The 16930-nt window shown below is 44.7% G+C and overlaps 1 protein-coding gene across 1 annotated transcript; it reads right to left on the bottom strand.

Moving 5' to 3' along the window:
* Positions 1–753: 753 nt before the first annotated feature.
* Positions 754–16252, bottom strand: LOC124600499 (odorant receptor 2a-like). Its single transcript, XM_047136166.1, has 3 exons — positions 16145–16252; positions 9371–9526; positions 754–855 (listed from the first exon to the last, which is right to left on the bottom strand). Exons 1-3 carry the CDS (start codon positions 16235–16237, stop codon positions 796–798), a joined length of 309 nt encoding a protein of 102 aa, XP_046992122.1. The 5' UTR covers positions 16238–16252; the 3' UTR covers positions 754–795.
* Between the last annotated feature and the right edge of the window lie 678 nt (positions 16253–16930).

Raw genomic sequence — 16930 nt, 5'->3', positions numbered from 1 at the left:
ACCAGTATTTTTAGCGTATTGTTAGAGTGGTTAGTGCACATACGCTCGTTGTAAAATATATATCCAATGTGCTTGTGAAGATGTCCCTCTGCACAAGAATGGAGTTCTGTGCCAGCAGCCGTGACCCATCTAGAGAGAGAGAGAGAGAGAGAGAGAGAGAGAGAAAGAGAGAGAGAGACAGAGAGTCGTAGGTGAAGTGATATGTTGTGTATAACTTTCCCTTTTCACCTGCCCGTGGCTAAATAGTGTTGTACTGCTGAAGGTCACATGAAATAAATAAATAAAAACGTTCCATGAAAAACGAAATGGGCTGCGTCTCATTATTCACCGTCATTGTTGTCGACTCTCTCAGATTTTTGTGTTTAGGTGTGAGTGAATATGGTATAAACTCAAGTAAACACTAATAAATTGCTTTTCCGAAGCAGCCACAAAACTGTTGTAAGTAATACTGTCGAATCATCTGAAAAGTGCCATCCATAGGGATATATTTTATTTAATTTGTTTTTCTGTAATTCTTTGGTTGTTTTATAGTGAGTAAGAAAGATGAAAACACAAGTCACTTGCGTATTGTACATGATTTTTACAAAATTTTATTTTTGCGTAACAACCATTCAGGGAAGAATACATATTGAAACGAACTTCATCAATCTATATGTGCATACTGCAGCTCTAACCAACATGCGCTTTTCGTCGTAGAAAACTGCATAATTTCCTTGCACGACAATTTTACATTATTCCACACAGTTGTGAGTACGTAATCAGGAAAAAATGTGTTTCTTTAAGTTTTCTTCATGCTTAGACTGGTGTATTAAAATTGCACAGCATATTCAGCAGCCCATACGTTCCGTTCAGAACCTATAAAATAAAAAAAAGAATGTATCAAAATACTTATGGCGGATAACATATCTGAGTGAAGACAAAAACTACATACATTTATGCGTCTGATGAATTCGATGGGGCAACTGTTTTTATAAAGGGCACAATTTGGAAAATGTTATCTTATACCTTGAGACAATGCAGCTATCTCGTTCGTAAAATCAGTTGACGCTTCTCACTATATTTCGAAATTATTGGCTATCCTGGTTGCATTTTCCTCATCTCTACCAATCTATCACTCAGTCAGATAATGTACACATTAAACATCTATACTCAGACGGTGGATACGTTTAACTTCCGGACACATTACAAAATCATGTGGGATGTAGCATATTCTAATTCGTACCTTAATGAAGAGAACCATATTAATGGCAAGTGTCCTGTACGGACATAGCAAGACGTTGCATTAAACTAAAAGATCGAGATGACCATTTTAAAGCGACCGTAGCGTCCTGCGGCAGTTTCTGCAGTTCACCAGTGGAAAGAAAGATACTATGTAGATTGTCTGCTACGAAACTCCATGGGGAAGATGAGGTAACTCGGCTGCATTTCGTTTTAATGCTATGTAGTAGATGGTAGGTGGTAGAGGGTTTAAAACGGTTTTCATTAAGATTTAATAAAATTTTGACATACAGTATTTGGTAAGTAAGTATTCTTAATTTTTTAAGTTGCCGTAACTCTGCTACATAAATTTCGTGATGTTACTTCCCTACCTAATAAATTACTATTACCACGGAACCAGTGGGTAGTTTGAAAATTTTGCTAATAACAGAAACACAAAAATGAGCAGTAGGTAAAAAAGGTTGTGTACCACTGGTTTAGACTGTAAAAGGTTTTTCCAACAAGCTCAGATTAGTATATGTTACTACAGGTAAGAAAATGCAATACAGGAAGGTATGTAAATTCACAAAAGTCCATTGAGGCTGTAAAATCTCCAATTCATACACCAGAGATTTTTAACGAGACGCACAGGTCGCATTCACAAATATAGTAATGAATGTGTTCCAGATTCTTGCGAAAACGCAGATGTTGGTGGCATTAACATTGCGGAAAGTCCTGGTATCCATTAACCGTAGCTCCTCAGACTTTTTCTGCGGTGTCCACCGAGTCTCGTGCAACCAAACTACCATCAGCGGTACCATCAGGACTCATCTACAGGCGTCCACCCCATATCTGGCTGCTCTGCAGCGGATCCGGGTTCGATTTCCGTCGGGATCGGCGATTTTCTCCGCTCAGGGACTGGGTGTTGAATTGTCTTCACCATCATTTGACCACGCAACTCGCCGAATGTGGCGTCAACTGAGGAGACTTGCAGCTCAGCGGTCGAATTTACCCAGGTCCGGATTCACTGCCGTCACGACCATCGATCATTTCGTTTCATCTGCTGGCAATAACGGCTAGAGGGATTGGCAACATGCTTCAGAGATCGTTTCCTTTACTGCTTTGTAAATAGCAGTCCACTTGTCGGAACAGTTGGTGTATCGTGTGTTCCATAAAGCATCCTACTTGTGAATAAAATAAGGCGTTCGACTCAATTTATGTTTTACGAGTGGTATTTATAGGAGTGCCGTGGACAGGGAAAGGCTTCCAGATCATCAATGCCTGCTGCAAAAATTGACCATAAACAAAAATAAATGTAATGTAAAGAGCGAAAATACATGCAACCATCTGATACAGTTTGACTACGCACTCGGCGGTCAGAGCTGTAATCAGTCACTAAATTGAAGTCTCCAGGTGTTCTGTCCGGATCCGGATAATGATGACCTTTTATATAAATCTAGTGGCGGGGAAGGTTGGTTGGACATTATAATTTTTGAAAGATTGCTAAGAGATCATAATCCGGGCAGAAAAGAGATCACTTACAATCTCTTGTTCGAGCAATCCTTGGTTATGGTCCATGTGCCAGACACCCATGGCAAGTTTGACTGACGAAATAGATACGGAGGATTAAAGGGAGCACTGTATGACTAGTCAAGAGTTTGTGTAGTCATTTCGGAGAGAGAGTGGAAAAAGCACTCAACGAAAAGTAGTGGGGCGTTGCAAAAGAAATGTTGACATAGCGGAGAGGCAGCTGAAAAAATTCCAGTAGGTAATAATCTTAAGTAAGTTAACAAGCATAGTACCTTTTCCAACGTACACCTAGTGTATAGATATCGAATTAAAATGTTAAACAATTTCGGCTCATGTAGAAGGGTAGAAACGATCTTTCCTCTTGCGCACCACCTAAGAATGGAATAGGTAAGAGAAACGGAAGGGTCTGAATCTGTTAAAAAAAATACCATCCACTACTCAGCTTGCGGACTGAAGATTGTAAGCGTACTGCTCACCTTAACGCACCATCTTATTTTCGAGAATTCTGAACGGTTGACAATTAGGTATCAACAGTAGGCTAGAATCTGTGCAACCTCTATAGTATTTTACGCTAATCCAAAGGCTGTTTTCGGGTGCAACTGGTTTTAGTAGATTTGTGAACCTTATGTGCCACTATTCAACTTTTGAAATAGTTCTAGGACACTGTCTCATGTAGCTATTACTACAATCACACTAATTCTGAAAAATACAAGATATTCTCAGGTCCATCATAGAACGCAGAATCGTTTTATTTCTTTTTAGGCGGTCAAAAATTGTCGTAATCATTTGTCTGCTTAAGAAGAATTTGAATATACGCCAAAGGTGTTTGCATTTGGGAAGAACTGGGATGGCACTAACAGTTTCAACACCTGCCTGATGACAGAGGGAAACAATGTGTACGACTAAGTTTGAACACATTTCATCGTAAGCGAGATCTCTTGCTTTAGAAATGAAACAAGTGATATGCACAGTTACTTAATCGCACTTGTGTGTTCTATCGTTACTTCTCGGCAGAATAATTTGATACTTAAAGTTTGAAAACACACAGTATTTCTGTTGTATAGCTGTTTACTTCGAAGCGGTTTTCATGTAGACGATGTCAGTGAACTGGCACCAAGAGACAGCGCAACACGTTTATAGAACATCTAAATTTACAATACAAAACATTTCATCATAGAGCTTGCTAAAGTATTCAATGACTTCTTACATTTTGCTATAGATTTCACTACAAATACTCATTGTTTTAAAATTTAAAGGAAGTCTGGAACAATGGACACTGTAATACCCTCTTGTTTAAAATATCAAACAGCACATTAACATGCTGCCTACTATTCCATGGTGTATCATCTCGGATCCGCACCAGTATCAAAATAGGAATTTCAAATAGAGATAGAGAAACTTAAATTTACTGAATGTAGCAATGGCTGTATTCCTGACATAGTTGAAAACATTTTACTCAAGAAGCAAAAAGAAACATGTTGCCCTACATTTATGCTCGTTGTCCAGTGACAGTTACACCTAAAATAAGTAGGTATACTACGCAATATTTAGGAGAGTCATCCAACAAATAGCTGAGATTCTCCAACCTTGCATCTATCAATCTTCGTTTTACACTACTGGCCATTAAAATTGCTACACCACGAAGATGAAGCGCTACAGACGCGAAATTTAACCGACAGGAAGTAGATGCTGTGATATGCAAATGATTAGCTTTTCAGAGCATTCACACAAGGTTGGCGCCGCTGGCGACACCTACAACATGCTGATACGAGGAAAGTTTCCAACCAATTTCTCATACACAAACAGCAGTTGACCGGCATTTCCTGGTGCAACGTTGTTGTGATGCCTCGCGTAAAGAGGAGAAACGCGTACCATCACGTTTCCGACTCTGATAAAGGTCGGATTTTAGCCTATCGCGATTGCGGTTTATCGTATCGCGACATTGCTGCTCGCGTTGGTCGAGATCCAATGACTGTTAGCAGAATATGGAATCGGTGGGTTCAGGAGGGTAATACGGAACGCCGTGCTGGATCCCAACGGCCTCGTATCACTAGCAGTCGAGATGACTGGCATCTTATCCGCATGTCTGTAACGGATCGTGTAGCCACGTCTCGATCCCTGGGGACGTTTGAAAGACAACAATCATCTACACGAACAGTTCGACGACGTTTGCAGCAGCATGGACTATCAGCTCGGAGACCGTGGCTGCGGTTACCCTTGACGTTGCATCACAGACAGGAGCGCCTGCGATGGTGTACTCAACGACGGACCTGGGTGCACCAATGGCAAAACGTCACTTCTTGAATCCAGGTTCAGTTTACAACGTCATGATGCGACATCGCTGTGAACGCATATTGGAAGCGTGTATTCGTCGTCGCCATACTGGCGTATCACCCGGCGTGATGGTATGGGGTGTCATTGGTTACACATCTCGGTCACCTCTTTTTCGCATTGACGGCACTTTGAACAGTGGACGTTACATTTCAGATGTGTTACGATCCGTGGTTCTACCCTTCATTCTATCCCTGCAAAACCCTACATTTCAGCAGGATAATGCACGACCGCATGTTGCAGTTCCTGTTCGGCCCTTTCTGGATACAGGAAATGTTCGACTGCTGCCCTGGCCAGAACTTTCTCCAGATTTCTCACCAATTGAAAACGTCTGGTCAATGGTGGCCGAGCAACTGGCTCGTCACAATACGCCAGTCACTACTCTTGATGAACTGTGGTATCGTGTTGAATCTGCATGGGCAGCTGTACCTGTACACGGCATCCAAACTCTGTTTGACTCAATGACCAGGCGTATGAAGGCCGTTATTAAGGCCAGAAGTGGTGTTTCTTGGTACTGATTTCTCAGGTTGTATGCACCCAAATTGCGTGAAAATGTAATCACATGTCAGTTCTAGTATAATGTATTTGTCCAATGAATACACGTTTATCATCTGCATTTCTTCTTGGTGTAGCAGTTGTAGTGGCCAGTAGTGTATATAAGATTCACACGGTTTTTAACTTACTCAGCAACAAGGATAAACCAAATATGTCATGTAATAACAGTGTTTATAAAATCAATTGCACTCACTGTTACCAACTTATGTATTGGTTAAGCAGGCAAGGCTATAGCAGCCAAACTGAGAGAGCATGAACGTAATTGCAGATGGAAAAGGCAGAATCCATGTTTGCTGAAAATGTTCTGGAGGAAGGGCGTGGAAACAATTGGACACAGAGGTAAAACGAACCAAGGAGAAAACATGTCATGGTGAGTTGACACGGACCTTAAAAATGGCAACTGCCAGGAATGTAACCCAACAATGTTGCTCAGAAATGTTTACAAGTCTTGAGAAGCTACGTAGAATACACTATAGAGTTTTGGCTAACTGCTGCATAACTTCGTTTACTACAAAAGTAGCACTGAGATTGTCCTTTTCCAGACTGCGCTCTTTATGTATACTACGCTCCATAGGTCTGGTTGTGGATGTAAGAAACACATTCATGAAGTTCCTGATTGACTCGTTGCCCATTTCTGAATTCCAGCAGACAAAAAATAAGTCGAGTGCTTCTACGTATGCGCACCAGTTTCCGAACTAGAGGGAAGAACTGTGCCATTATTTCACAGTTCAGATTATGTGACTTGAAATTGCAGCGCTTTCAGCGTGAGAAAGATGAAGGAAGTCTGAGAAAGAGAGGGGAGTACACACAGACAAGGGCAGAGAGACATACGGCCCGGCCCCACGAAATATTCTCCTCCCGGGACTGACAGCATCTTGGCCATACCTCGCAGGTACCCACCACAGCTTTCTACATCAGCAATATTACCGGGATGTACCGCAATATCGGTGTATATTAGAGACGCTTGGCACTAATGTTAATGGCTACACTATTGCAGCCTACCACTGCAGCAAAACTTGACCCGTGAACTGTACTTCTAGAAATATCTGAACTAAACATGTAAGATTAAAACCCTTTGCTAAATGACCAGCTCCAGTTCAGTACATTTCCAATCTTAATCACGTGATCTAAAAGAAACTGAAGCATATTCTCAGATCTCAGTTACAATGATCACATTCATCTCAGCTTTACTACACTCCTGGAAATGGAAAAAAGAACACATTGACACCGGTGTGTCAGACCCACCATACTTGCTCCGGACACTGCGAGAGGGCTGTACAAGCAATGATCACACGCACGGCACAGCGGACACACCAGGAACCGCGGTGTTGGCCGTCGAATGGCGTTAGCTGCGCAGCATTTGTGCACCGCCGCCGTCAGTGTCAGTCAGTTTGCCGTGGCATACGGAGCTCCATCGCAGTCTTTAACACTGGTAGCATGCAGCGACAGCGTGGACGTGAACCGTATGTGCAGTTGACGGACTTTGAGCGAGGGCGTATAGTGGGCATGCGGGAGGCCGGGTGAACGTACCGCCGAATTACTCAACACGTGGGGCGTGAGGTCTCCACAGTACATCGATGTTGTCGCCAGTGGTCGGCGGAAGGTGCACGTGCCCGTCGACCTGGGACCGGACCGCAGCGACGCACGGATGCACGCCAAGACCGTAGGATCCTACGCAGTGCCGTAGGGGACCGCACCGCCACTTCCCAGCAAATTAGGGACGCTGTTGCTCCTGGGGTATCGGCGAGTACCATTCGCAACCGTCTCCATGAAGCTGGGCTGCGGTCCCGCACACCGTTGGGCCGTCTTATGCTCACGCCCCAACATCGTGCAGCCCGCCTCCAGTGGTGTCGCGACAGGCGTGAATGGAGGGACGAATGGAGACGTGTCGTCTTCAGCGATGAGAGTCGCTTCTGCCTTGGTGCCAATGATGGTCGTATGCGTGTTTGGCGCCGTGCAGGTGAGCGCCACAATCAGGACTGCATACGACCGAGGCACACAGGGCCAACACCCGGCATCATGGTGTGGGGAGCGATCTCCTACACTGGCCGTACACCACTGGTGATCGTCGAGGGGACACTGAATAGTGCGCGGTACATCCAAACCGTCATCGAACCCATCGTTCTACCATTGCTAGACAGGCAAGGGAACTTGCTGTTCCAACAGGGCAATGCACGTCCGCATGTATCCCGTGCCACCCAACGTGCTCTAGAAGGTGTAAGTCAACTACCCTGGCCAGCAAGATCTCCGGATCTGTCCCCCATTGAGCATGTTTGGGACTGGATGAAGCGTCGTCTCACGCGGTCTGCACGTCCAGCACGAACGCTGGTCCAACTGAGGCGCCAGGTGGAAATGGCATGGCAAGCCGTTCCACAGGACTACATCCAGCATCTCTACGATCGTCTCCATGGGGGAATAGCAGCCTGCATTGCTGCGAAAGGTGGATATACACTGTACTAGTGCCGACATTGTGCATGCTCTGTTGCCTGTGTCTATGTGCCTGTGGTTCTGTCAGTGTGATCATGTGATGTATCTGACCCCAAGAATGTGTCAATAAAGTTTCCCCTTCCTGGGACAATGAATTCACGGTGTTCTTATTTCAATTTCCAGGAGTGTATTACATTCATACAAGTTCTGCGTTTTCGTTATGTACTGTATCTGATACCATCCATATTTTAAACTGTAAATTTACACTACAGTTTAACATGCTTGGATCATGATCCTGTAAGCTTAAAACAGATTCGAAACAAACAAACATCACTATAATAAAACCACAATGTGTTTGTCGACCTAAGTCAGTTACATAAATTCATAGATTTAATAATATGTACAAATTACAACGGATACCGAGAGGTGCTTAGTTTGTGTTGGCTTTTTGAAGTTTCTGCTACAGAGCTGTTTTTTTTTTTTTTGATGTCGGGAGAAACAATTGAAATATCGTTTGTCTTCGGCACACAGTTTTGTTTGTACATGGGTTGCCCAGAAAGTAATATACCGCATCTTTTTGTCAGCCGAAAACAACACTACGAACGCGAAACGTTACGTATGTATTTTTTGAAGTCTCCTGAGAGAGCGCAGCAAGTTTCAGTCACTTACGACAGATGCCGCGGCTGCAGGACAACTTCAAAATGGCGTCTGTGGGTGATGTACGTTACAAGCAATATGTCATCATTGAATTTCTCACTGCAGAGAAAGAAACTGTGGGGAATATTCACAAGCGCTTGAGAAAGTCTGTGGAGCATCTGCTGCCGGCAGAAGTACAGTTAGTTGCTGGGCACGGAGGGTGAGGTCATCAGAAGGCGGTTCGACGGAGCTGCGCGATTTGCAGCGGTCGGGGAGACCATAAACGGCTGTCACACCTGACACACCTGACCTAGCCCCCTCGGCCTTCCAGTTGTTTGGACCATTAAAGGAAGTCATTCGTGGCAGACATTTTGAGAACGATAAGGAGGTGATGCACACAGTGAAGCACTGGCTGCGCCACCAGGACCAGGATTGTTACCGACAGGGCATACACGCCCTTGTTTCACGCTGGACTAAGGCCATAAAATGAGATGGAGATTTCGTGGAAAAATAGGGTGTGTAGATGAAACACCATTCTTTTGTATGTGTAATTCACATTGTGTTCAGTAAAGAGCTGTTGAAGAAAAAAAAAATGCTGTGCGTTACTTTCTGAGCAACCGTCGTATGTTATGCTTTGATACCGCCATATACATTGTACTACACTATATTGCAGATTTATTATTTCCTAGCTCACCTGAAGCAGAAGTGCCCTGGATAGGTCACACGTCTTGCCTATTCTGATCTTGAGAGGTCGTGTAGCCGCCATCATGACGATCGCCAAACTCCGTTTGAAACGAGAGTCAGTGTCCGTCCATCCGCATCCAAAGGCCGAGTCCACCAACTTCTCATTCTGGAACATTCACGTATCGGCTCCATACATTACTGTCATTCATATCTGTATTTGATTATCACGTGTAAATAATCTACGTAAGATTTCCTATACAACTGGTTTTATACTTCGCGTTCAGTTACACTTAGGTATTATTTTCTTCTCTTATCTTTAGCCACATTCTATCCTCAAGATTGTGGTGATATTTAGGAATAAATATGACGCTGCAGATGTGCTAAAGATTAAGTAGAGTGGACATAAATGCAGCTGTTAGCCAACCCTGCAGGTTGTGATGACGTACTGGCCACGAACAGAACTGTGCAATACAAGGCAAGAGTTAGGTGTGGTCAGAAAAGTGTTCTGTGTAGTTGTGAATGCTTTACGACGGGACTAAGAGAATTCGTGTGGTGGCACTTTCGTAACCAAGGTAGCCGAAGCGTTTCGTATTTCAAGAGGCACGCTATGGAAGATTTATACAACACGTAGGAATAGCGGAAATACATAAATCACTAATTCACAACGCGGACGATTAAGTGTTTGAGTGTCCATGACGGACGGGCGTTGAAGAAGATTTTGACTAAAAGCTGCAAAACACAATACGGAACTCAATGTCGCACTCGTGAATCCTTTCAGCACCAAATTAACACAATTGGAACGCCACAAGCAGGGAACTGCAGGGCGATCTGGGAATCAAAAACTACCCAGTGTGTTGCAAATGGTCATAATAGCTAGAAACGTGATACCGAAGCTATAAAATCTCGACTGTGAAGCCAAGGAAGAAAATTCTTCGACCCGATGACTCCTGTTGTCCACTGTTTCCAACTTCTAGCCGAGTTTGCGTCCCAAGAGCGAAACATGGTGGGATTGATGACCTGGGCAGCCACATATTGCTATTCTGAGGACCCTATGGGTATTCTGCAGCGTACATTATTCCCAAGGATGCGTTTTCCATATATCTGTCCAGCCCCTGTATATAACACTACCGTCTTTCCCGGCGAAATAATTAGAGTTTGCAGTCGGGTCTGCAAATCAAGGTACACAGTATTTCGACTGTCCGACTGGCCATCGTCTTCAGGTGACAAGCTGGTTCAAATGGTTCAAATGGCTCTGAGCACTATGGGACTTAACATCTATGTTCATCAGTCCCCTAAAACTTAGAACTACTTAAACCTAACTAACGTAAGTACACCACACAACACCCAGCCATCACGAGGCAGAGAAAATCCCTGACCCCGCCGGGAATCGAACCCGGGAACCCGGGCGTGGGAAGCGAGAACGCTACCGCACGACCACGAGATGCGGGCTGTAGATGAATATTGCTGAGCTGATGCCACGATGCAGCAGGCACCCTTTTTTCTCTCTGCAGAGAATACTCAGCGCGTCCGTCAAATGCTGTGAATATTGGGCTTCCTCACAGAATGATAGCAGCACCGCTGGTGGTGAAGGCAAACTAAAACAAGTTATCTGTGCCACAAATAATGTTCAAAATTTTCTGCCAAATGAGTCGACGTACGACTTGAATTGAGGCAGGCATGTGCAGATTTCCACGCCTTGCTTGGTAGATAGCCCCTATCCGTATTAATACGATTATTAGCTAAACGAATTTTAATTCCCGTAACGAGAAGAACTGTAAATAATTCGATGCGACAATACGGAGCAAATTATTTGCCTACATACTCTGACTTACATGCCCTCTGGTGCATCTACGTAAAGTCCCTTATCGGAATCGAAACTTATAGAAAAGCTCTGTCCACTGATACATGTCATGTTTCGGATGGGTTGTAGTTTTAATGCAATCGTCTTCTGAAACAAGGGACATACTACCGCACTCGAAAGTATCCGAATGACCTGAATTCCGTCCTGCCTGATTTGTATGCAGTTGTCACAATGTAACTGTCTTGTAGCTGCCCTAATCTCCTTTCGGTACAGTCATTTGACTATACAAAACCAGTTTTAACAAGAGGATATTAGAGAACACTGTTGTATGTGGCCATGAACCCAGATGGAAATCAATACCACAATAATGCAAATATCAGCAAAACCATTATTAAAAATGACACTGTCTTTAACGCTTGTAAACTTGAATTTGTTACAGACAATGATATTTTAAAACGTAAGCTCCAGTTTCAAATTATGTGACGAAAATATTTGTCCTGAGTGATGACCTGAGACTCATATCTACCAAATATAGTCCCCGTTAACAAACCAAGAAAGAGCTTACGTACGGTTTCATTCACCCGTAGCAAAGTGTGTACATGTTTCAACTTAAAGTGATGTGACGTAAAGTTTTGTGTTGATAGGGGATTTTAATCCAGCACCTAATTAAGCACGATCAAATGTTAGATATAAAAATTTTTCATTTGTTGTGAGATGATTAAAACCGAAATGAGCATACGAAGAAGTTTTGCGTTGTCTGTATGAGAACACGGCACATATCGCCGTCGTTTTCTAGCCACGAATAGACGATAAATACCGGTATATTTTACCAGTAGCAACATGTTCACATGTCTGAACTGGAAATAATATGACCAAAAGTTTGATATTGACTAGGAGTAGAACCTGCACATTTCATCGTTGTTAGTTACACAGCAAGAGACGTTAACTTTCGCTTTCTTTTTCTCTATTTGACCGGTAGCAACATGTGGCATGTTTGAACGTGAAATGACGTGATAAAAAGTTGTTTGCCTGACCGGGAGTCGAAAGTCCATCAATCGTCGTTGACAACACATGGAGAGACATTACAAATCATCATTATTTTTCACTTGTATTTTGGATCGCGCATGCTACAGTTCGAAATGACATGATGAAACTTTTTACGCCGGACGAAAATTCTACCCAAGACAGCTGCCGTTCGTGGAGACCTTGAGAAGTTCCGATTCTTGAGGAAACAACGGAACGATGCAGTTTTATCGTCCTGAACGGAACAAATCTTCGGCATAATGGCTACTGCTTCACAATTTATTTCCTCATGAAGTTTGTTGCAAATAATTCTCTAAAACTCGAAAAAAGGTTGCACGGTGCTGCAACGAAAGTTTTTAATCACTTACCCAGTGATATAAAATGTCTGACAGACAGCAAAGCAAAATTTGGAAAGAAACTGAGAAAGTTTCTCTTTGACAAGCCCTGTTTCGCAGAAGAATTTCTAATATTGTAATGTGTAACTGGTGGTGAGTAGAAATTGCTAACTCTCTCTCTCTCTCACACACACACACACACACACACACACACACACACACATATATACACTCCTGGAAATTGAAATAAGAACACCGTGAATTCATTGTCCCAGGAAGGGGAAACTTTATTGACACATTCCTGGGGTCAGATACATCACATGATCACACTGACAGACCCACAGGCACATAGACACAGGCAACAGAGCATGCACAATGTCGGCACTAGTACAGTGTATATCCACCTTTCGCAGCAATGCAGGCTGCTATTCTCCCATGGAGACGATCGTAGAGATGCTGGATGCAGTCCTGTGGAACGGCTTGCCATGCCATTTCCACCTGGCGCCTCAGTTGGACCAGCGTTCGTGCTGGACGTGCAGACCGCGTGAGACGACGCTTCATCCAGTCCCAAACATGCTCAATGGGGGACAGATCCGGAGATCTTGCTGGCCAGGGTAGTTGACTTACACCTTCTAGAGCACGTTGGGTGGCACGGGATACATGCGGACGTGCATTGTCCTGTTGGAACAGCAAGTTCCCTTGCCGGTCTAGGAATGGTAGAACGATGGGTTCGATGACGGTTTGGATGTACCGTGCATTATTCAGTGTCCCCTCGACGATCACCAGTGGTGTACGGCCAGTGTAGGAGATCGCTGCCCACACCATGATGCCGGGTGTTGGCCCTGTTTGCCTCGGTCGTATGCAGTCCTGATTGTGGCGCTCACCTGCACGGCGCCAAACACGCATACGACCAACATTGGCACCAACGCAGAAGCGACTCTCATCGCTGAAGACGACACGTCTCCATTCGTCCCTCCATTCACGCCTGTCGCGACACCACTGGAGGCGGGCTGCACGATGTTGGGGCGTGAGCGGAAGACGGCCTAACGGTGTGCGGGACCGTAGCCCAGCTTCATGGAGATGGTTGCGAATGGTCCTTGCCGATACCCCAGGAGCAGCAGTGTCCCTAATTTGCTGGGAAGTGGCGGTGCGGTCCCCTACGGCACTGCGTAGGATCCTACGGTCTTGGCGTGCATCCGTGCGTCGCTGCGGTCCGGTCCCAGGTCGACGGGCACGTGCACCTTCCGCCGACCACTGGCGACAACATCGATGTACTGTGGAGACCTCACGCCCCACGTGTTGAGCAATTCGGCGGTACGTCCACCCGGCCTCCCGCATGCCCACTATACGCCCTCGCTCAAAGTCCGTCAACTGCACATACGGTTCACGTCCATGCTGTCGCGGCATGCTACCAGTGTTAAAGACTGCGCTGGAGCTCCATATGCCACGGCAAACTGGCTGACACTGACGGCGGCGGTGCACAAATGCTGCGCAGCTAGCGCCATTCGACGGCCATTCGACGGCCAACACCGCGGTTCCTGGTGTGTCCGCTGTGCCGTGCGTGTGATCATTGCTTGTACAGCCCTCTCGCAGTGTCCGGAGCAAGTATGGTGGGTCTGACACACCGGTGTCAAGGTGTTCTTTTTTCCATTTCCAGGAGTATATATATATATATATATATATATATATATATATATATATACTCCTGTGTCAGACCCACCATACTTGCTCCGGACACTGCGAGAGGGCTGTACAAGCAATGATCACACGCACGGCACAGCGGACACACCAGGAACCGCGGTGTTGGCCGTCGAATGGCGCTAGCTGCGCAACATTTGTGCACCGCCGCCGTCAGTGTCAGCCAGTTTGCCGTGGCATACGGTGCTCCATCGCAGTCTTTAACACTGGTAGCATGCCGCGACAGCATGCACGTGAACCGTATGTGCAGTTGACGGACTTTGAGCGAGGGCGTATAGTGGGCATGCGGGAGGCCGGGTGGACGTACCGCCGAATTGCTCAACACGTGGGGCGTGAGGTCTCCACAGTACATCGATGTTGTCGCCAGTGATCCGCGGAAGGTGCACGTGCCCGTCGACCTGGGACCGGACCGGACCGCAGCGACGCACGGATGCACGCCAAGACCGTAGGATCCTACACAGTGCCGTAGGGGACCGCACCGCCACTTCCCAGCAAATTAGGGACGCTGTTGCTCCTGGGGTATCGGCGAGGACCATTCGCAACCGTCTCCATGAAGCTGGTCTACGGTCCCGCGCACCGTTAGGCCGTCTTCCGCTCACGCCCCAACATCGTGCAGGCCGCCTCCAGTGGTGTCGCGACAGGCGTGAATGGAGGGACGAATGGAGACGTGTCGTCTTCAGCGATGAGAGTCGCTTCTGCCTTGGTGCCAATGATGGTCGTATGCGTGTTTGGCGCCGTGCAGGTGAGCGCCACAATCAGGACTGCATACGACCGAGGCAAACAGGGCCAACACCCGGCATCATGGTGTGGGCAGCGATCTCCTACACTGGCCGTACACCACTGGTGATCGTCGAGGGAACACTGAATAGTGCATGGTACATCCAAACCGTCATCGAACCCATCGTTCTACCATTCCTAGACCGGCAAGGGAACTTGCTGTTCCAACAGGACAATGCACGTCCGCATGTATCCCGTGCCACCCAACGTGCTCTAGAAGGTGTAAGTAAACTACCCTGGCCAGCAAGATCTCCGGATCTGTCCCCCATTGAGCATGTTCGGGACTGGATGAAGCGTCGTCTCACGCGGTCTGCACGTCCAGCACGAACGCTGGTCCAACTGAGGCGCCAGGTGGAAATGGCATGGCAAGCCGTTCCACAGGACTACATCCAGCATCTCTACGATCGTCTCCATGGGAGAATAGCAGCCTGCATTGCTGCGAAAGGTGGATATACACTGTACTAGTGCCGACATTGTGCATGCTCTGTTGCCCGTGTCTATGTGCCTGTGGTTCTGTCAGTGTGATCATGTGATGTATCTGACCCCAGGAATGTGTCGATAAAGTTTCCCCTTCCTGGGACAATGAATTCACGGTGTTCTTATTTCAATTTCCAGGAGTATATATACATATATATATATATATATATATATATATATATATATATATATTGAGAAAAAAAGAAAAGCAAAAACTTAGAAGTGTTCAGAATGTAACCACATGTTCGAATTAATTTGCGATATGAATGTAAAATGATTATTTTCACGTCATTATGATTTGTCGATCAAAATAATCCTTGGAACATATAATTAACTTACAAACTAATTTCCAGACAGCTGGCTAAAGCTCCCAATGTCCATTTAACTTACAGGATAATGGAATTGCTATCTGTCTGACATTTAGGTATCAACATACAGTACACTGAGTTATAAACACCGGTCACAAAATAGCCAGTCATGGTGGAAAATATCATTAAGCATTCACCATTTGGTTGATTAATAAATATTTTCCGTAGTTATACTGCGAGTCGCTGATATTTTTGGATATTCATCGTCTTCCGCTAGAAATAGGACTAGCTAAATCATGAGGAGCCATGTAAACGAATAAAGATTCGAAGAAGAAAGAAATGTCTAATTACAAAGTAATACATACCTGATCAGTTATGATCTGGCCAAAAATGCAATACATCCAAGTCTGGTATAGAAGAGCAGGCATCACAAATATGGTCTTCAGTGGTTTAGACATATTTCCTTCACTCTGCAAAAGCTGAACACATAACAGTGTTGGTATTAATAAGTATTTCTGCATAAAATGCTAGCATCGAATTATTTGTTACTAATCAATATTAATGGAGAAATTTGGGCACGAGACTCTGATTATGAGGTATTATTTGATAAAGCTGTTGTGTAATATAGCTGACATGCATACCATTCAACTTTAATAGTACAATGATACATGGCTTGATACTTTGTTCGCATCTAATCATGCAATCCCACAGTCTAAGTTCGAATTACCTCTGTCATTTCCTTTGCGAAAAATCAACTTGCTTCAATCTATACTGATATATGTGAATGGATTTTACAATTTACTGTATATCGGCAAATAAATTATTTCGCATGTACTTACTTCCACTGTGACAAACAGAATGAAACATAAATTGGCCATATTAATGGACAGAAGGATGAAAATGGACACACTCATTGCTGATTGAAGGAGAGAAACGCATCTGTAACAGAAGTAACAGTTACCAAGTAAACTATAAAGAGATCAGCACATCCATCTCTACTCATTTCACGTTCAGTCATTGTGTGAGAACAAGAACTTATAACAGAAAAAACAGAAGCACCATAACATACTTCGAAAAAATAAAATAACGAGGTAAAGTATTACTTACGAGCATAATTACTCATTAATAAGGTAAACGTATTCTTAGTCCCA

This window comes from Schistocerca americana, chromosome 1 (assembly GCF_021461395.2).
Source record: "Schistocerca americana isolate TAMUIC-IGC-003095 chromosome 1, iqSchAmer2.1, whole genome shotgun sequence".
NCBI lineage: Eukaryota > Metazoa > Arthropoda > Insecta > Orthoptera > Acrididae > Schistocerca > Schistocerca americana.
The sequence above is the reverse complement of the archived record's forward strand: the minus strand, read 5'-3'. Positions and strand labels throughout refer to the sequence as shown.

What these genes read in the sequence shown, in the direction of transcription:
- LOC124600499 (XM_047136166.1), bottom strand. Translation starts at nt 16,237, where the DNA reads ATGTCTAAACCACTGAAGACCATATTTGTGATGCCTGCTCTTCTATAC. An exon ending in GCCAGATCATAACTGATCAG is followed by an intron (nt 9,527 to 16,144) that starts GTATGTATTACT and finishes TGAATGTTCCAG; the next exon opens with AATGAGAAGTTGGTGGACTC. An exon ending in CCAGGGCACTTCTGCTTCAG is followed by an intron (nt 856 to 9,370) that starts GTGAGCTAGGAA and finishes TTTATTTTATAG; the next exon opens with GTTCTGAACGGAACGTATGG.